The sequence below is a fragment of the Cydia amplana genome, chromosome 19, assembly GCF_948474715.1.
Source record: "Cydia amplana chromosome 19, ilCydAmpl1.1, whole genome shotgun sequence".
NCBI lineage: Eukaryota > Metazoa > Arthropoda > Insecta > Lepidoptera > Tortricidae > Cydia > Cydia amplana.
The window spans coordinates 1,249,837-1,270,857 of NC_086087.1; the positions used below are offsets into that span (position 1 = coordinate 1,249,837).

General features: G+C 39.1%; 2 protein-coding genes across 2 annotated transcripts; both read right to left on the reverse strand.

Annotated features, from left to right (window-relative positions):
* Positions 1–1,333: 1,333 nt before the first annotated feature.
* On the reverse strand, positions 1,334–12,334 carry LOC134657241 (required for meiotic nuclear division protein 1 homolog). Its single transcript, XM_063512812.1, has 8 exons — positions 11,852–12,334; positions 10,532–10,690; positions 10,049–10,126; positions 9,404–9,481; positions 8,300–8,426; positions 7,507–7,662; positions 5,493–5,656; positions 1,334–1,459 (listed from the first exon to the last, which is right to left on the reverse strand). The coding sequence occupies exons 1-8, from the start codon at positions 12,220–12,222 to the stop codon at positions 1,363–1,365; spliced, it is 1,230 nt and encodes a 409-aa protein (XP_063368882.1). The 5' UTR covers positions 12,223–12,334; the 3' UTR covers positions 1,334–1,362.
* A 282-nt stretch (positions 12,335–12,616) lies between these two features.
* Positions 12,617–20,874, reverse strand: LOC134657238 (crossover junction endonuclease EME1). The gene is made up of 10 exons (XM_063512810.1): positions 20,829–20,874; positions 20,040–20,132; positions 19,566–19,748; positions 18,986–19,116; positions 18,083–18,256; positions 15,581–15,818; positions 14,415–14,520; positions 13,298–13,380; positions 12,980–13,092; positions 12,617–12,831 (listed from the first exon to the last, which is right to left on the reverse strand). The coding sequence occupies exons 1-10, from the start codon at positions 20,872–20,874 to the stop codon at positions 12,676–12,678; spliced, it is 1,323 nt and encodes a 440-aa protein (XP_063368880.1). The 3' UTR covers positions 12,617–12,675.
* Between the last annotated feature and the right edge of the window lie 147 nt (positions 20,875–21,021).

Genomic DNA, 21,021 nt, shown 5'->3' on the forward strand with positions numbered 1-21,021 from the left:
CAAGTATGATATAGTTATTTGTATTACAAGGGGACAAAGTTGTTGTTTAACCTCTCGTGCTAATGTTAATTTTGATACCCGAGCAAGGGAAAGATTCCAAAATTGAACCACGAGCGTTGCGAGCGGTTCGAAAGGTAGAACCTTGAGCGTTGCGAGGGTTTCAAGGAACGAGGGTTAAACAATTGTTTGCCACCGAGTGAAACGCGAAATGTTCCACCACACTAACACAAGGAAAATATGAACTATAAAATATCAAACAAAATCAAAGCAAATCAATTCAAAATTAATGTTATTAAATATTTATCATTCAAAATCATAATTTAAAAGTAACCTCGGGACCTTTTTCAACATATCTTTACCACTGCTATAAATAAAGAACACATTATTCTAACAGCATAATTTATTCAGTTATGTAATCTATTATACATAAAATCTTACATCTATTGAACTTAATAAAAACCTGTTTTATCTACATACATGACATTAGTGCTCTATAATGCGTTCAGAAACCGTAGGAAATGACAAGCTTTATTACAACCAATTTTACTATGAGAACTTTCTTATCTGTAGTAGTAGGAAAATTTGTACTCTATTGTACATAACGTTATAGATTTTTGTAAGGTTATGAGTTTAAATTTGGAACAGCAGTCAAAACTCAAGTGGGTCTATTCTCTCTCTCTATTCTAGTATCCATAGATATTAAAACAGTTATCGATACGAAACGTCAATTTAGTATGTTTTTTTAATATAAACAGCACGATATTTGATTTTGAGTGACATGAGAATAGGGACTCCATTCTTTTGTCTAGGAATTTAAAAAAACTACGGATGTGTGACACGTGTGAAAAAAGTTTTCATTCATCGCCATTTGACGTACAGTTTATCTTTTAGTTAGTTTTAAGTATGTGTTTAGATAAAGTAGTGTATGTAACTGTACATAATTAGGCATTAAAACACTCGTGTGATCCTTTTAAGAAACTCACTAGCGTTCGTTTATTAAACCCACACTCGTATTTTAATGCGTCTCATTATGTAGCAGTCACATAAACTACTATTTTCTGACATAGCTACTTATTACAAGAATATACAGGGTCATTTTTGGACCGTTAGCCATATTGTGCGAGGTGATTAGGTAGGCCATACTGAACAACTTTTTCTATGGGACCAACTCCGAAATCCCAAAAAAAATTTGGCCTTCGGCCAAAATGCATGAAACGGCCTAACAAATTTTTGTGATCAATGCTCACCTCGCACAATATGGCTAACGGTCCAAAAATGACCCTGTAATGTATAGGTTAGGAATATCTCAGTCTTTTTTGTCACTTGTGTTTACTGTTTACATTTAGTCTGAGGCCAAGAGCCTTAGGTATCCAATATCGAGAGATCTTGGAACATGTACTCTTCCGACTCGTCCGCGAAGGCTGAGAGACCTCGCCGTCGCTCGGTTGTTTTTGATAACCTAAGTGAGTAAAAAGAGATGAAGTGATGAAGATACTGCCTGTATTAAATCATACTTGGTCGGTCTTACCTGATAGACGGTCTTGCCCACATTGGCCTTAATATCATAAAAGTTCCATCTTACTATTTAACGCCTAAAATATGCGTATGTGTAGGTACATATTGTAATGTGTAAGTTTGTCGTATGTACATGCGATGTATATAGGGGACTATGGGAAGGAATTATACAAAATACATAAATTATTTTTTAATTTTTATTAATATTCAACAAGATACATATATATATGTAATGCATAATCTACAATACATTCTACATTATAAGCAAATATTTGTCTACTTTCAATATTTTTATTTTAACTATACTTACTGGAAGCCTATTACAATTTTATTACTCAATAATCATAGTAATTATATGTGCTAAAGATAAATACAAGTATAGGTATAGTTATTTCTACTATGGCATCGTTTTTAGTAAATATACTAAATATAAATTACTCGCATATATGTTATGTTGTTACATATGCATCAATTTCGTTTATATTATAACAATAACATTAAAATTACATTAATTACATTAGTTGTGAGAATTGAAGAAAATTGTACACAATTTTAAGCTATAAATATGATTAATAATAAATATAAATATAGTTAGAATAACCAAACGCTATAGTTGAGAGCCAGTAACCATTCATATTCACGCCATTTTAATTAACTTTCTAACAATAAGTAGCTTAGTCGAGAAAATGGCAACAAATTATTACAAGCGCTCTCTACCTACGTACATCATTTGTCCATCCCACTCACAATCGCGCCGTCTCACTCGCTCCATTCCCCCCCCTTTCATCTCACTTGAACGTTTCATCTCCACTGATTTCATCACTGGTTCAGCCGTTGATTTCAACTCTTTCTCACTTTTCATCTTTTCAGATTGTACCCTTTCTCGTTTTACCTCTGGTGTTTCGAAATCTGCAAATAGATTTAAATCTTCCTTTCGTTTTACTTCTTTTACAGATTCAATCACTTTTCCTTTCTCTGAGTTTAAATCTACTAAATGCTTTGAATCATTACGTTTCATTCCTAAGACATATTCGTCTTTGACCTCTGTCATACTAAAATCTAATTGTATTTCATCTATGCGTTTAACCTCTGTGACATTGATATTACGCTCAGTGTCTACCATCGGTTTAGATTCTAATTGCTTAGATTTATTAGTAGCATCTTCAATTTTATACTCAGTTTCAATCATCTGCTCAGATTCATCTGTTACATCCTTGTTTTTATACTCATTATTGACCGTCTTGGATTTTTCTGACTTCGGTTTTAAGCTTTCGTCTATCATTGCCACCTGTTTCATCTCTCGCCCTAACTGCGCTACGCGTTTCATCTGCGCTACACGTAGCTCTATGATGCGTCTTTCAACATCTTGCCTCACAGCCATTCTTTCTTTTTCTGTCATTGTTTCCATATCTAATATATGCTCTGGCATTTCTTCTACATTTTCAGGTCCAACATCAATGTCACCTTTCTCTATTTTGAATTCCACATCGGCTGTATTTTCCATCTTTGGTAAAGTCCCCTTTTTATCTGCTGTTATTAAATTCATCTCGCTCTCCGTTTGTGTGACTTCCTTTCTTGGCACAATACCCAATGCCTCTAGAGCCTTCAAATCTTCTTCGCGTTTCTTCTCCTTTATTTGTTTCAACTCTGCTTCTTTCATGTTTGCACGATCGAACTCTTCATTAGATACCAACGCTACAACACGTTGCAAATTTGCCATGCGATCTAATTCTTCCCTCCTTTTTGTTTTCGCCTCACGATCTGCTTTTGCCCTACGTTCCATTTCTGCGGCACGTTTTATTTTAACCTCTCTTTCTGACTCTACTTCTCTTTCCATTTTTATCTCAGCCGGTTTCTCAGGCAACTGTTCTGCATTTGACTCTGTGCTTATCTTCACATTCACCTTTACGTCTGTAACGGGGATCATTTGTTTAACTAAATTTAAATTGTTTGGTTGTAACTTCTCCATAGATCCATCAATCCCACTCTCTTTCTGTGGTACGTGCTGCTTCGTCACAATACCCAACTCTTCTAATAGTTGCATCTCTTCTGTACGCTTCAAGTCAGCTGTTTTGTCTACCTCAACATCAAATTTTACCTGTGCAACACCATTTGGCTCCGCCTTGCGTGCCGTCGCTATTATGCGTTGCAATTTTGCAGCACGGTCTAATTCTTCCCTACGTTTCTTTTTTGCCTCGTTATTTATATTTGTCTGACTTTCTGCTTCTTGATTTTTATTCTGTTCTGAATTAGCCACTGTTTCTACTTCTACAAGCGGGTCCACTTCCACTTGTATTATTTCTGATATTGGTATGGTTTTTTTGACTGGATACACAACTTTCTCTTTCACATCTGTCATTAGTTTATCCCCTTTAACTAAATTAATATCGACCTTTGTGCTAAGGGGTTCTGGGTTTGCTTTTTCCGCTGGTTTCAACTTTTTCGCACTATCCTTTTCAGTGTCTTCATGTCTTGGCAAAATACCCAATTCTTCCAAAAGTTTCATTTCCTCCTTACGTTTCATCTCAGCAGTTTGTTCAAACTCTGCCTGTTTTAATTCCGCGCCACGATCCATTTCTGACGCACGCACCTGAACCAATACTCGTTGCAACTTAGCTATGCGATCTAATTCTTCCTTTCGTTCCCTTTTTTCTTGACGCTCTATTTCCACCAAACGTTTTTTCTCTGCCTTCTCCAACTCTGCTTTAAGATCTAATTCTCTTAAATATTTCATTTTTGTCTCGCGTTCTAATTCAGCCTCTCGTTCTAATTGTTCTGTATGCTCAATGTCTGCTTTCCGTTTCGCTTCTGCCTCAAGCTCTAAATTCACTAAACGGTCTATCTCTGAAATGCGTTCCTCTTTCGTCATACGCTCCAACTTTGCTATTCCTTCATACTCTTTTTGTTGCTTATTTGTATGTGTATCATCTACCACTGTTCCAACTTTGGTTAGTTGTTTATCATTTACACTCAAATTATCTATACTTGGATGTATCTCTGTATTTACACCAAACTCTTTTAAAATATTTATATCTTCGTCACGTTTTATATATTTCTGTTGCTCCATATCCATTTGTTTCATCTTAGCCACACTGTCCAATTCTGGCGCACGTACAAGCGCCAGTATACGTTGCAATCTTGCCACGCGATCTAATTCTTCTCTTCGTTTTATCTTTGCTTGCCGTTCGTTTTCTGCTATACGCTCCATTTTTGCTAATCTTTCTATGCCTGCTTGTTCTAAGTCTACGTGTTTTATATCAGTGTCAATGTTTATAGCCTCTACTTCGACCTGTACCGGTGTTTTCTCTTCTGCAACAGTTTCTGGTGCTATTATCCCATCCGTCACTTTCATCCCATCTCTCACAATTCCTTCCATATTTTCTACTCCCCTACCTTTTATTTGCATCCCTTCTTTTACTTCAATATTCGTCCCTTTGATCTTATTATCGTTTTTCATTTCACGCGCCTTTTTAATATCATATACACTATCAATAGTTTGTGTCACAGCATCCCCATTTCTTTTCATTTCACTCACACCTTTCATCCCTTCTACACCAACCGTTTGTGCTATAGCAACTTTCATTTCATTCACACTTTTAACAACTGCACTATCAACTTGTACTATTGCATTACCACTATCTTTCTTTTCAGTCACACCTTTCATACTTTCTGCACCAACCGTTTGTGCCATATCATCTTTCATTTCATTCACACTTTTAACAACTGCACTATCAACTTGTACTATTGCATTACCACTATCTTTCTTTTCAGTCACACCTTTCATACTTTCTGCACCAACCGTTTGTGCCATAGCATCTTTCAATTCATTCACACTTTTAACACCTGCACTATCAACTTGTACTATTGCATTACCACTATCTTTCTTTTCAGTCACACCTTTCCTTGCCGTAGCACTATCTTCAGTCCCACTCACACCTATCCTATCTCCCTCTATCTCCACATCGTCCGTTCCTCACCTGTCCAGCACGTGTCGCTCGAAGACGTGCAGTAGCTCGAAGCAGACTTCAGCCAGGATGAGGGCGATGACCATCCACTCCAGGCGGACGTGGTGCCGGTCCGCGGCCCAGGACGAGAGGAGCTCCAGGAGCTCCACGCAGTGGGATAGCCGCTCGTTTAAAACCTGGGAAGATTATAATTGAAGGTTAGGGCGTGGATTATACGCGGATTATTATTATTATTATTCTCTTTATTTATCTTTCGTCTTAAGTTAGGGATTATTATTATTAGTAAATATATTAAAAACGGGTCACTCACGTATTTTAAGTCGAAAAACGCTCGACATGTTTCACTTCGTACCGAGAAGTGTCATCAGGAGCTTGCGTTTACGGTGACGGACCGGATATTTACTATGTCTTTGTGTCACGGAAGTTTTGTTATTAAAATTATTATTATTATTTATTTTATTTAATAAAATACAGAGTTACTCTTAAATATAGTCATAGCCCCGCAAAACTCAACAATGAGTTTGACTGTGGGGTCATCAGTCTCTACGGTATTATTATTCTAAGATTACATATTTGACGGTTATGAATTCACCCTTATAGATATGGAGCTAAGATCTAACCGTTTAACTACTTTAACTGATAGCCTTAAAGTCATATATATAAGGGTAAATTTGTAACTGTCAAATGTGCGATCTTAGAATAATAACACTGTAGTTAGACGTTCCTTTAGTAAGGGGCTATTCATAAATTACGTCATTTCAAATTAGGGGGGGGTTTGGACATCGGATGATGGAAGCAAGACGTCGGAGGAAACGGGGTCATTCGCAGCATGATTTTTGGATGATTTTAGGGGGGGGGGGTCAAAAATCGTCAAAAATAGATGACGTAATTTATGGACAGCCCCTAAAGCTTTGGATTCCTCCGAAAACGGTGCCGTCATATGACGGCCGTCTTATAGCGGCCGCAAAAGACGGCCGTCTTTACGGTGGCGACATGTGGAAAGTACCACGGCGTCATAACACACCGTCATCCACCAAGGTCAAAGCGGCAAATTTGAAAAACGTAGGCGCGATGGGATAACGTCCCATAGAAAATTTGAATTTCGCGCCTTTTCCTACTGACAAGATTTGCTTGATCATCTATAATTTACTTGGAGGATGAAATATCATCAGAAGAGGAAAATAATCGTAGTACGGAATCATTTATTCAAATCTTGTGTCATTTATTCAAAATGGCGTCACCGCTATCTAATAAAACGTTCACGAAACTATCGACACCGTCATGACGGCCGTCATCTTACGTTACGTTGACAGTCAACGTAACGTAACGCTGTCTAGGAAACCGCGCCATCTTGTTTACATAGACAACGTTCTAGTGACGTCATTCAACGCTATATAGCGGCCGTCATATTACGGCACCGTTTTCGGAGGAATCCAAAGCTTAAGTCATCCATTTTGGTTTTGGAAAATGCTTACCGTTTTCGCATGCCTAATATCTTTACAGAGTATCCCTATCTCAAAACGTTGCGTTTACGAAATTACGGTATTATTAAAAAATTGCGAATGGGACAAAGGTACCAAATTTTCCGAATGCCAGGCATTGTTGAAAGGTAGTTTTGCGGCATTCAAACAAGTGCGAGTCGGACTCGCGCACGGAGGGTTCCGCACCATAGAGCAAAACAAGCAAAAAAACGGTCACCCATCCAAGTACTGACCCCGCCCGACGTTGCTTAACTTCGGTCAAAAATCACGTTTGTTGTATGGGAGCCCCACTTAAATCTTTATTTTATTCTGTTTTTAGTATTTGTTGTTATAGCGGCAACAGAAATACATCATCTGTCATCAACTGTCTAGCTATCACGGTTCGTGAGATACAGCCTGGTGACAGACGGACGGACGGACGGACAGCGGAGTCTTAGTAATAGGGTCCCGTTTTTACCCTTAGGGTACGGAACCCTAAAAAGTTTTAATATGTATGGAGTGAGCACTCTATGTCTTCTGAATTCTCTTTGGTTTAGTATAGTTACCCTAGTCCTCCTGGGTATGGTGAAGTAGGCTACGGTGTTCGAGTACAGCCTCTCAAGCCTCTCCTCCTCCCAGTAGACATCAGGAGTGTCCAGGAGGTCGGACTCCACGTTGATCCGGTGCCGCAGGGAAAACAACTCGCCTAGCTTGCGGACCACCTGGAAATAAGATACATGATCTAATTCAATGTTCCCCGTTTAATGTTGTAAGTCCTTAGTTTCCTGCACAGACAAGACATCCTCTAGACTGAGCATAGTAACGCTACCCCCTCTGCCACTTATACGGTAGTTTTACTCCATCTTCGAGTCAATCCCGTGCCGTGATTGGTCCGTGTCTTTGAACAGACCAATCACGGCACGGGATTCGCTCACCTCGTCCCCCCGCACCCCCGTATTTTTGGCAGCATCGGTTTCATGAAATAATTGCTCTACACTCAGTCTAGAGGATTCCTAGTCTATGAGTTTCCTGCTACCGAATTAAGAATAACAATAACAATGATTTATTGCAGTACTGTGTACATTTGTAGATGGTAATCATGGTACAATTTGTTTCAACAGTTACCTGAAAGAGATCAGTTTTCTGGAAGAGATCGCTTCTTAGCGATAAAACCGCCTGTTGTTACCTAGCTTTTAACTGCTATTTCATTTTCTGTGTATTTTTAACTGGATACTGACAGTATGGAAAAAAATATGGTTGATATACCCAAATTGTGTCAAAATATTTTCAGAAATGTTAATATCCAGAGAGGAAAATGGGGACTTCGGGCGGTTTCGGGGCGGTCATAAGCGCTAATACCTCCTTTTTGTCGAGATGTGTGGTGCCGTCTTCCTCCATGGTCCTCGTGTGGGCCCTCGCGGCGGCCGCCAGGGCTTCCAGCCGCGCCTCCCACGCTCCCAGGCGAGCTGATTGCGCCATCGCGTGACTGACGAAACAATCACTAAATTTATTTCATTTTTAGGGTTCCGTAGCCAAATGGCAAAAAACGGAACCCTTATAGATTCTGTCTGTCTGTCTGTCTGTCCGTCTGTCCGTCTGTCTGTCCGTCCGTATGTCACAGCCACTTTTCTCCGAAACTATAAGAACTATACTGTTGAAACTTGGTAAGTAGATGTATTCTGTGAACCGCATTAAGATTTTCACACAAAAATAGAAAAAAAACAATAAATTTTTGGGGTTCCCCATACTTTGAACTGAAACTCAAAAATTTTTTCATCAAACCCATACGTGTGGGGTATCTATGGATAGGTCTTCAAAAATGATATTGAGGTTTCTAATATCATTTTTTTCTAAACTGAATAGTTTGCGCGAGAGACACTTCCAAAGTGGTAAAATGTGTCCTCCCCCCCCCCAGTAACTTCTAAAATAAGAGAATGATAAAACTAAAAAAAAAATATGATGTACATTACCATGTAAACATCCACCGAAAAATGGTTTGAACGAGATCTAGTAAGTAGTTTTTTTTTTATACGTCATAAATCGCCTAAATACGGAACCCTTCATGGGCGAGTCCGACTCGCACTTGGCCGCTTTTTTTATCCCTTTGAATGCCACGCCTGTCGTGCGCGGCGCGTGTTTGTGAACACCGTTTGATTGCACTAAAGGTTGATTTTGGGATTATAGGATACTAGCTTTTGCCCGCGACTTCGTCTGCGTGGAATTAGTGACAGCAGCTTTATCGATATTAAACTTTCGTGTGACATTTTAAACTGCCCGAAGGGCCCGAAACATGTTGCCAATAGCGACTAAAAATTCAAGTGAGTGAAAGCGTTGTCGTCTAAACAGTTTACATCTAATTTAGAACAGAATTCTACCTGGTTGTGTGTATTTCTGTAAATGTTTTATAGAGGTTGTGCAATACAGAGGATTTGTGTTGTATTATTTTTGCAGTAAATGTCTTACCTGAATGTATATTTTTCTAAAGAGTTATCTCTATTGGGCGCCATTACGAAATACGAGTCCTGCAAATTGCACTTCTTTCTGAAAATACAAAAAAGAAACAATTAGTATTCAGTGTAACATAGATGAGTATAGAAACAGAAAATATTAAAATGTATTCAGTTAGGTATATGGGGCTGTTCATAAATTACGGCATCTATTTTTGGCGATTTTTGACCCCCCCCCCCCCTAAAATCATCCAAAAATCATGCTTCGAATGACCGTTTCTTCCTACGTCATGCTACCATCATCCGATGTCCCCCCCAATTTGAAATGACGTAATTTATGAATAGCCCCTATCAATGTTGACTACACTAAAATAAAAGAAAGATTTTTTTTTTACTTAAAACAAAGACAATTTGAAATGGAAGCAGATTGTCAAAGTATGTATCCACATTAGATTTACTGCCATCTTTCGACAGAAGATTAAAACTGTTTGAACGCTATTTGACTTTGATCCTTATTCTTTCACTGATAAATACACTCTATTATCTTTGGTTAAAGTATGTTGTTCCAATACATCGTCACTGCTAAGTTGGTGCAAAATTGGCACACATCTTTTAAGTTTTTAATTTTGTCACATAATTCAAATATTTAGAGTCAACTTACGCATTGGGCTGGTACACGTATGTCATGATCTCTTTCTCTCTTTCCACCACATCTAGAGGGTAGCTCTCAACTTCATATCTGAAATAACATAAACAAGATTAACACATTCACAACGTTTTTGTAGCGCTACACTCTTAGCCGATCACAGTGTTTTCCCGGTTTATAGAGGAAAGTGACTACAAACAGAACCCACCGAAGTGGGTTTCCGGCACTCAATGTGTTTAAGCAAGTAAACTGAATTTATTGAAATTGAGACACAAATAATTAGAACATCTGGACTTAAAAAACAATTTTTACCAATGCTGAAACGAAGACCTTCACTGAAGCTCAATCAAATATATCATATAGAAATAAACCAAACAAAGACTGACCCATAACAGACCCCAATGGAAAGAGCTAGAGGCCTTTGCCAAGCGGCACACCGAGTTAAGAGACATACCCTAACTCAGAATAAAAGGGCTTAATATATAGATAGAAACAAACCTCCTAACAAAGTCCAGTACATTGCTGGCTTCCAGCTGCGTGCAGTTCCAGAAGACGACAGCGCCCTCTTTGAAGAAGATGATTTCCCGTGGCTCCGAGCCTACAGTGTACACCGCATTTGCTATCACCACATCATCGTCAATCTCTTGAGTTTTTAATCTGAAATCACAGATTAATTCAAATACATATTTAACATATGAAACAGTTAAGGATGTTCTTAATAATGATAGTTTATAGGGGCTGTTCATAAATTACGTCATCTATTTTTGTCGATTATGGCCCCCCCCCCCCCTAAAAGCATCCAAAAATGCTTCGAATGACCCGTTACCTCCTACGTCATGCTACCATCGTCCGATGTCCAGACCCCCCCCCCCCTAATTTGAAATGACGTAAGTTATGAATAGCCCCATAACATCTATTTTTTTTATATTAATAATTGTTATTTATAAATAGTCTGACTTGTATTTTTTTTTAATATTATAGGACATTATTACACAAATTGACTAAGCCCCACGGTAAGCTCAAGAAAGCTTGTGTTGTGGGTACTCAGACAACGATATATATAATATACAAATACTTAAATACATAGAAAACAACCATGACTCAGGAACAAATATCTGTGCTCATCACACGAATAAATGCCCTTACTGGGATTCGAACCCAGGACCGCGGTTTCACAGGCAGGGTCACTACCCACTAGACCAGACCGGACATCGAAATTTATATTGTATTTCGTCGTCGAAGTATTATACTGTATAACAGCTGGATTTACTATGTACAGGACTTAGATACAACAAAATAAATGAAATGAAATTAAATGAACAATTCGTGATCACGCAAATAGGTCTCCCATACAAATTTAGTTTGGGAGCCAACTGCTTACTTGCTTTCTGTGTGTTCTGTAATTTAAAACACATTTAATATCTATCTATAATTAATTACTTGTTTTATGGCCACTAGCCAGTTTATATTTGAACTACTTACACAGATATAATTTATGATTACAAATGTTTTAAAACAATGGGTGATAAAAATCTATAAAGTAGTATAATGAGCCAGAAATCCTAAACACATAATGAATTAAATAGGTAAGTTGGCACAGAAATGTAGTGTGCACACAGCAACAGTAAAAATGGTAATATTGTATAGAGATTGCCACACTATGTGCATGTAATTTAGCAAAAATTGTAGGTAAGAAAATACATTGTCTATAATTGAGCAAAACTACCAAAAGTACTATTAAATTCTACTTAAAGCATGTGACAAGATATGATGATGAAATACATGATAAATCTTTGAAATTAAACAAAATATGCTTACGTTCCAGGTTCATACAGCTTCTGCTCAAGCAGAGCTTCCTTTAGACCCTTCAGGTCATAGGCATTCGCAGTCGCGTACGCCAAAGTCAAATAATGCCCCTCTTTCTTACTAACATCCTCCAACACTGCCTTCTTGTATATCGTCTTCTTTTTAACCGGACTAGTCGCGTTTTCCAAAGCTATCACCGGCTGTATAGAATCTAAACTGTAGCCTCTGACTCCTAGTTGACGGGATAGAGAAAATAAACCGCCTTGGCAAAGAGAATTCTGGTGTTTCAACGATGTTAAATCCGCTAGTGTTTTTAGCGAAATGTTCATTGTAAAGGCGCTCCGCGTCGGAATTAATATAATTCTCGACAAAAACACAGACATCCTGATGTTTCTTCACATTTACGGGTAATGTAACTTAATATGAATTAAGATTCAAGATATTATTACATAAAATGTATGGTTATCTGCTTATTTGAAGTTTATGAAGTTTTTTGACATTGGGGCCATTGTTGCCAGCGTTGCCAGTGTATAAAATGACTAAATAAGGCCATTCATGATGCGACCAACCTTGAGCTATAGTTTGTCAAAGGACTGTCTCATTTTAAACATAGACACAGAATCACCCAAAGAAAGCGATGAGTATAGTTTTCCTGGTTCTTACTGACTGATAAATTGGTTTGACCAAATATATCAATTTTGCCGACCGCAAAGAAATTCTGATTGATATTCGATGAGGGTATCTTTGCTACAAAAATGTTACAAAAAAAACATATAATAAAGTGAAAACAATATTTATTCCTCTTACATGATTTACAAACAACATGGCATAACTTATCAGTCTATTAACACATCACCGTCTTCAGCAGTAAATAATATTCGTAATTTCCTAGCAAACTCCGGCCCTACACGACGACTTTTAGATCCAGGGACTCCCGTTCTTGCAACTCCTATATCAGCCAAATCATTTACTCCATTCGGAAGTTGCAGCGCCTGTAACAACCAAAACAATTCAAAAACTACCATTTCTACTACTGACATAAGCAATGGCAACACTGGAGTTTTTTTTTAAATGAACTGAAATAGAAAAGGAAATGGAACTAGAATAGCTTGTTGACAAACAGCCAAAAATAAATAGTACCTGATAAAGGGCAAGAGGCGATTTGTATTGCCCGCAGACAGATCTAGAAGTTTCTAAACTGGAACCAGGAAGCACAGCAATCATTTGTTGCCATAATCTACTCGCCCCATTCCCTGTAACAAAACAAAACACTATAGGTTAGTTTAGCTAGGTACAGAAATTTTTGTACCTAGTCGCTCCCAACTCAACAAGGTGTCACATGCGCGTTGTCATTTCTTTAATTAATTATGATTTTTCTATATATTTTATAAAGCCAAAATTATGGGGTCCTACATTTAAAATGAATAAAAATTTTTGACTTATTCATTAAAAACTTACCATCTTTATCAACAGGAACGCATTTCTTGTTGTCTCCTCTCATATAGAACTCGGCTTGTTCATCGAAGCCTCGCTTTATTTTCCTGAATAACAAAACAAGTGTTTAATAAGAGAGTATTATTTTTTAACCCGTCCCAAAATTAAAGATGTAACAGACGGGCGTACCGGACCGCGACCTAGGTCTGGTCCGAGGCCAGTTCGATTGAGTGTAAGGTGACCCCCCGTTAGCCGATAAGGACGCGATAAGTGAGAGCGAGATAGACATATGCTGACCGGACCAAGGTCCGGTACGCCCGTCTGTTGCAGCTTCACTACATAGTATAAAACTAAGTCGCTTCCCTGTCTGTCTGTCTGTATGTATGCTTAGATCTTTAGAACTACGCAACGGATTTTGATGCGTTTTTAGGGTTCCGTAGCCAAATGGCAAAAAACGGAACCCTTATAGATTCGTCATGTCTGTCTGTCTGTCTGTCTGTCTGTCTGTCTGTCCGTCTGTCCGTCTGTCCGTCTGTCTGTCCGTCCGTATGTCACAGCCACTTTTCTCCGAAACTATAAGAACTATACTGTTGAAACTTGGTAAGTAGATGTATTCTGTGAACCGCATTAAGATTTTCACACAAAAATAGAAAAAAAACAATAAATTTTTGGGGTTCTCCATACTTCGAACTGAAACTCAAAAATTTTTTTTTCATCAAACCCATACGTGTGGGGTATATAGGGATAGGTCTTCAAAAATGATATTGAGGTTCCTAATATCATTTTTTTCTAAACTGAATAGTTTGCGCGAGAGACACTTCCAAATTGGTAAAATGTGTGTCCCCCCCCCTGTAACTTCTAAAATAAGAGAATGATAAAACTAAAAAAAATATATGATGTACATTACCATGTAAACTTCCACCGAAAATTGGTTTGAACGAGATATAGTAAGTAGTTTTTTTTTATACGTCATAAATCGCCTAAATACGGAACCCTTCATGGGCGAGTCCGACTCGCACTTGGCCGCTTTTTTTTTTAAATAGATTGAGTGATTCAAGAGGAAAGTTTATGTATAATTTATTAACCCGTGCGAAGCCGGGGCGGGTCGCTAGTTTAATATAAATAACAAATGGTTGCTTACTTATATGGTTCCTCGGCTATTGCTTTAGTGAACTGTACAATAAGTAAAGCCAGTTCGTTAGGCGTGTCAACCAACGCTGCGTCACACCCGGCGGTCACAAGCAGGTCTGAAATAGAAACACTTATTTGAATCCAAATCACCCAAAGGCACAAGAAAAATTAAGAATTTAAATTTCTATGGTTACTGACAACCTGGGATGTTGCGAATAACCGCATCCGCATCCGCATAAAATCGATGCGGATTTAATGCGGATGCGGATGTGGAACAGGTCGGTACAGGAACGTCTTAGCATCGGCGTAAGTGCTAGACTGCTAGGTAATTTAGTCATTAACCAAAAAACCTATTAAAAATGAGCATTCAAGAGTGAGTGGGACTTAATGTACGGAACCCTTGGAACGCGAGTCCGACTCGCACTTGGCCGGTTTTTTGAAATAAAAATTACTAAAATGTAATATTTGACGTTTTTTATTGTACTATCTTGACATCCGCATCCGCATCCGCGGATGTGAGCCTTTAAAAATCCGCATCCGCATCCGCATCCGCGGATGTCAAAAAATCGGCATCCGCAACATCCCTGCTGACAACATGTAAAATATTATAAAATGAAGTATTGTCTTTTTGGGTTTTTGTTTATAAATTATCTGTGATAAAAATTATCCTATGTCCTTCCCCCGGACTCAAGTCTCAAAACTATCTCCATAGCAATTATCAAATATCTAAATCGGTTCGCCGGTTTAAGCGTGAATTGGACAGAGTGACTTTTGAATTAACTATTCATATGTGTATGGCAGCCAATAATCGTGGGTTTAAACTAGAGATGGGCCGAATATTCGGTAATTATTCGGTATTCGGCATATTTATCAATGTTCGCTCTTACCCCACATGACCTTAGGCCTAAGTTACACTTGTAAGTTTTACTTACGTAAGTAGGGACAAAGCTATTTGTTAGAATGAGATAATGATATTCATCTCTCATTCTGTACTATAGCTGTGTCCCTACTTACGTAAGTAAAAGTGTATCTTAGGCCTTACAGCAGGATAAAGACAAGAGGCTATGCAAGAATAGGACACACAGACCGCGTGATTTTTGCATTTACCTATATAATAATATAATAAACTTTATTCAGAAAACCTATACTATTACATAGTATGGAATGAAAGATTACCTGTCAAAGCCATCTCCAGCTCAATATCCGTGATCGAATCTTTATTCTGCCTCCGATTCGCCGCTTTGAAATAATCCTTAACCCCATGTACCACCAATGTCACTTCGCATGCCGCAAGTAAAGCCGCTTGCTTAATATGCGGTGATAGAGATCGGTTGCGAGCGAGTGGTGATATGTCTGCCATCGTGCTTATGTATAACGCGCGGCGACAACGTTGGCGGGCGGGCGATAGTTCTACCTACAACATAAAAATATACATCAACTAGCTACCCGCCCCGGCTTCGCACGGGTTAACACATTATACATAAACCTTCCTCTTGAACCACTCTATATATTGAAAAAAAAAACAAGCAACAACGGTTGCACTCCGGGAGTGCCGATAGAAGTGAAAACTCATCTCGCTATGTTACCGACGCCCGGTAACACGATACATACGTTTAGCGGAGGTATTCTATTTATTTATTATAGTTCACTTTATTTATTTCTGATCTTAGGTTAGGTTATTTTATAATATGGATATAAAAATAAAATACAAAAACACTTACAAAAACAATACAAAATACATATAAACACATTATAAAAAACCTAACCTAGGGTGCCGCCAGCAGCGGGGCAAGGCCCAAGCTACCGGTGGTCAGGGCTGCAGAGAGAGGAACCGGCGGACTATCCGCGCCGTGTCCAAGATCACCGCCTTCTGCATCTGGCCCTTGATCCAACCACCTAGCGAGAGTCTCTCAAGATGTTGGTCGAGACTCTTCGCTATTAGACCGTTCGCTGAAACAACTATCGGAACAATGATCGTCGAATCAACATCCCACATGGCGGTTATCTCGTGAGCCAAGTCTAGGTACTTGCTGGACTTGTCCTTCTCGGCTTTCACGAGATTCTCATCATGGGGGATGGTGATGTCAACGAGCACGGCCCGGCGTTGCGCTCGATCTATTATCACAATGTCAGGCTTATTGGCTACAATAGTCCTGTCAGTGATGATAGATCGATCCCAATAGAGCGTGGCACGACCATTCTCGAGAACTGGCGCAGGTGAATACTTGTAGTACGGTACTTCGCGGTCCACAAGGCCGTATAGAAGAGCAAGCTGCTGGTGAATAATCCTGGCTACGAGATTATGTCTGTGCAAGTACTCGCCGTTAGCAAGATGAGAACAACCGGAAATGATATGCCTGAGTGACTCTCCGGGACGGCGGCATGCCCGACAAATGTCGACCGTACCGTCCTTCAGGATATATTTCCGATAGTTGTTCGTCATCATTACTTCGTCCGCAATTGCACAGGCAAAACCCTCGGTTTCTCCGAAGAGGTCCCCGAATCGTAACCAGTTCACCGACGCGAGCAGGTCCACATCGGGTCCCGTGAGGGCCTTGTAGAACCGCCCGTGTAGCACCTTACTCTCCCATGCCGCCCTGCGATCCGCAGTACTTAGTACCACAGGTTTGCGCCAGTTCTCGTTTGCCAAGGAGAGCGGCGTGAGGTTCCTGTCTACTGCCACCACATCACGATGCATCCCACACTCGTTGTTAAGGAAATAATTCCTGAGATTGTACACCTCGCGGTTGTGGAGATCCTTGGCGTTTAGGAAGCCTCGGCCTCCACATTTCCGTGGAATGTACAATCTCATAACTGACGAGCGTGGGTGTAGCATGCGATGTGCGGTGAGCAGTGATCGGACTCTCCGATCCAGGGCATCCAACTCGGTCTGAGTCCACCTTAGTATGCCAAAGGAGTATATGAGTATATATTATATATTATAGTATTTATTATATATTATTATCATTCTCAAATAAGATCACACTTTTTCATTGACATGTTTATTTACATACTGCCATGACAACGTCAAATTATTTGAACATAGGTAAAGAGTCTTGAAAAGGAGTCTGCAACATAAATGTCAAATAACATTGAGTTTTTCTTTATTGATTTAAATGCCATCTAAATTATGAGTGGCCATCTAAACCTTACGCCCCTTACGGTCACGTGATCGCCTTACGCTGTCTCGAGTTTATCATTTTTTCCCCACCTCAAAAAGTGCCCAGCGCCGCTAAAGAAGTTTTCACTTCAAAAACCGCATCTTAAAGATCTAAGCATACATAGGGACAGACAGCGGGAAGCGATTGTTTTTAGGGTTCCGTACCCAAAGGGTAAAAACGGGACCCTATTACTAAGACTCCGCTGTCCGTCCGTCCGTCCGTCCGTCTGTCACCAGGCTGTATCTCACGAACCGTGATAGCTAGACAGTTGAAATTTTCACAGATGATGTATTTCTGTTGCCGCTATAACAACAAATACTAAAAACAGAATAAAATAAAGATTTAAGTGGGGCTCCCATACAACAAACGTGATTTTTGATCGAAGTTAAGCAACGTCGGGCGGGGTCAGTACTTGGATGGGTGACCGTTTTTTGCTTGTTTTTTGTTGATGGTGCGGAACCCTCCGTGCGCGAGTCCGACTCGCACTTGGCCGGTTTTATACTATGTAGTGAAGTACCTGTCCATTGGCCGCCGTGAGCGCCCTAGGCACCCTCCGGCTCCACATGACCAGGGCCGGATCGCACAGGTCTTTAATAACTTCGATCGTTGCACCGACCGCACCCGCCTCTCGGGTCACATCCGAGCAGTACCATCGCTCGAGGAGGGACGGGTGCATTTCTATGTGCATGTACTGAAATAAGAACAAATTAAATGTTGAAAACTTTAATCACAATCATAATTTGCCAAAACCAATGCAATTTTGATTTATCAAAATAAAGATCTCAAAAAGAATGGAATGAGAGATATATTTTTATAAAAGATAAAAATAAGATAAAAGATAGTTTATTCAAGTAGACATATTACGATGCGCTTATGAACGTCATATAAAGCTACACCGGCTCCAACCCTACACCTCTGCCTCGAGAAGATTTAAATCCCCCCTCAATTGGAGGAGGGTATCCCAATATGGGACCGGCAACAAAATCGGCCTCTGGGTGGCTAGAGATTAAATCAACTGGAACATTCCTCGTATTTGCCCTAAAATATGAATTAAATAGGGATGAGCGACTAAGCCTGTAAAGTAGAGCAAACGAGTTTTGAGTTTTGAAAAATTAAAACTATACCAAGCGTGTCTCACTCCGCGATTTCGTCGCGTCACTACAAATACCTACAAGTACATGCGGCCCACACCACACCAATTTTAGTGTCTAGCCATGGTGTTTGCTATGGAACGGTCGCCTGCTCGCGCTTGCGACACCTGACGGTCATATCTGTCGTAAAGGACGCGTTTTGTTACAGAATGAAGCTTCTGTACCTAGTACTATTATTTATTCTGTGACTATACCTATGGGAAGTTTGTGGAGTTTTTATTTAAATGACAAATTATCAGGTTTAACCGCTCAACCCTCGAAATGGTTACCTTCATGCACTCTCCGGGCTTGTAGACCTTGTTGGCTTCAGCCGCAGCTGCCTTGGCCGCTCGCTGCTGAGCTAGCTTCTGTTTCTTGGCTTGCGCATCAGCCTTCTTCCGGCTTTTAGCATCTTTGTTTTCTAAGCAGAAAGGAAATATCTAGACGAGTTAAAATATTATCTATCTAATACCTTTAAACGAGCAAGTCTTGTTTATTTATTTATATATATATTTCGGGGATCTCGGAATCGGCTCTAACGATTTCGATGAAATTTGCTATATGGGGGTTTTCGGGGGCGAAAAATCGATCTAGCTAGGTCTTATCTCTGAGAAAACGCGCATTTTCGAGTTATTATATGTTTTCCGAGCGAAGCTCGGTCACCCAGATATTTTATTTATTATTTAAATATCAGAGGCTAGTAAATATAGGAGAGATTAGTGTTCAGGATAGTGAGATTAAAAAACTCAAGGTAAAAGAAGAGGACTTATTATATTTACCTTTTCATTTAGTATTTTTTTAGGATTTTTTTGTGGCCTATTTGCTGAATAAATGTTGATGATTGATGTTTGATGTTATTAGAAATCTTACCAGCTCCCCTCTTGCTACTGCTAGAGTATTCAGACCCTCCGTAACCGCTAGAGCTGGTACCAGACGAGCTAGTACTCCCAGAGCTTAGACTGGCCACTGGCACAGTAGAGCTCAAAGTGGCCACTGGCCCACTCAGCTGCACCGGAGGCAGATCTTCGTATGGGGCGCTGTAGGGTGAGCGGTCTGTAGAAATATTGAACAAGTTTTTTATGAAGGTTACTTCTGGTGATTTTAGCAAGATAGATACAGACAATATCAATGCTGTAGTTTTTGACCAAAAATTGTTTTACCTATTTTTTATTTGTACAGCATTTTGTTGGTTGTTTCGAGTACAATATTCAATTATGCATCCATTGGATTATATTAATCTTATAGCCAATTAAAAAAAAGACCGTTACATGTACTTGTATGGAGAACTTTTTTATTATATTTTATTTAATATCTTGATTATAAATAAGCAAACTTGTAACTCACACGGTTCAGTATCAAGTTCCACAGCCTCCTGAGTTAAATCTACACACTCTTCCTTCCCATCCTCTTCATACGTCTTCATAAAATCGACGTCCTCTGAAAAAAGTTTCAATGTTAATATGCCGCAAATAAGTATTAAAAAAGCGGCCAAGTGCGAGTCGGACTCGCCCATGAAGGGTTCCGTATTTAGACGATTTATGACGTATTAAAAAAAAACTACTTACTAGATCTCGTTCAAACCAATTTTCGGTGGAAGTTTACATGGTAATGTACATCATATATTTTTTTTAGTTTTATCATTCTCTTATTTTAGAAGTTACAGGGGGGGGGGACACACATTTTACCACTTTGGAAGTGTCTCTCGCGCAAACTATTCAGTTTAGAAAAAAATGATATTAGAAACCTCAATATCATTTTTGAAGACCTATCCATAGATACCCCACACGAATGGCTTTGATGAAAAAAAAATTTTTGAGTTTCAGTTCAAAGTATGGGGAACCCCAAAAATTTATTGTTTTTTTTCTATTTTTGTGTGAAAATCTTAATGCGGTTCACAGAATACATCTACTTACCAAGTTTCAACAGTATAGTTCTTATAGTTTCGGAGAAAAGTGGCTGTGACATACGGACGGACAGACAGACAGACAGACAGACAGACGGACAGACGGACAGACGGACAGACAGACAGACAGACAGACAGACAGACATGACGAATCTATAAGGGTTCCGTTTTTTGCCATTTGGCTACGGAACCCTAAAAAGCTTTAAAAATCGAGTTATAAGTATTTTCACCATGATTACTGTGGTCACTATCATCCGACAATACGTAAACACTCATTTTTAAGTATTTATTATAAATTACTCGTCAAAACAAGATATTAATTCGCAGTGAAAAAGCGGACTTCAAAATGTAAGGTTCACTCATTTTCGTAACAAATTTGACATGCCTTTCCGATAAAATATTTAACCATAAAAGTCTCTATTA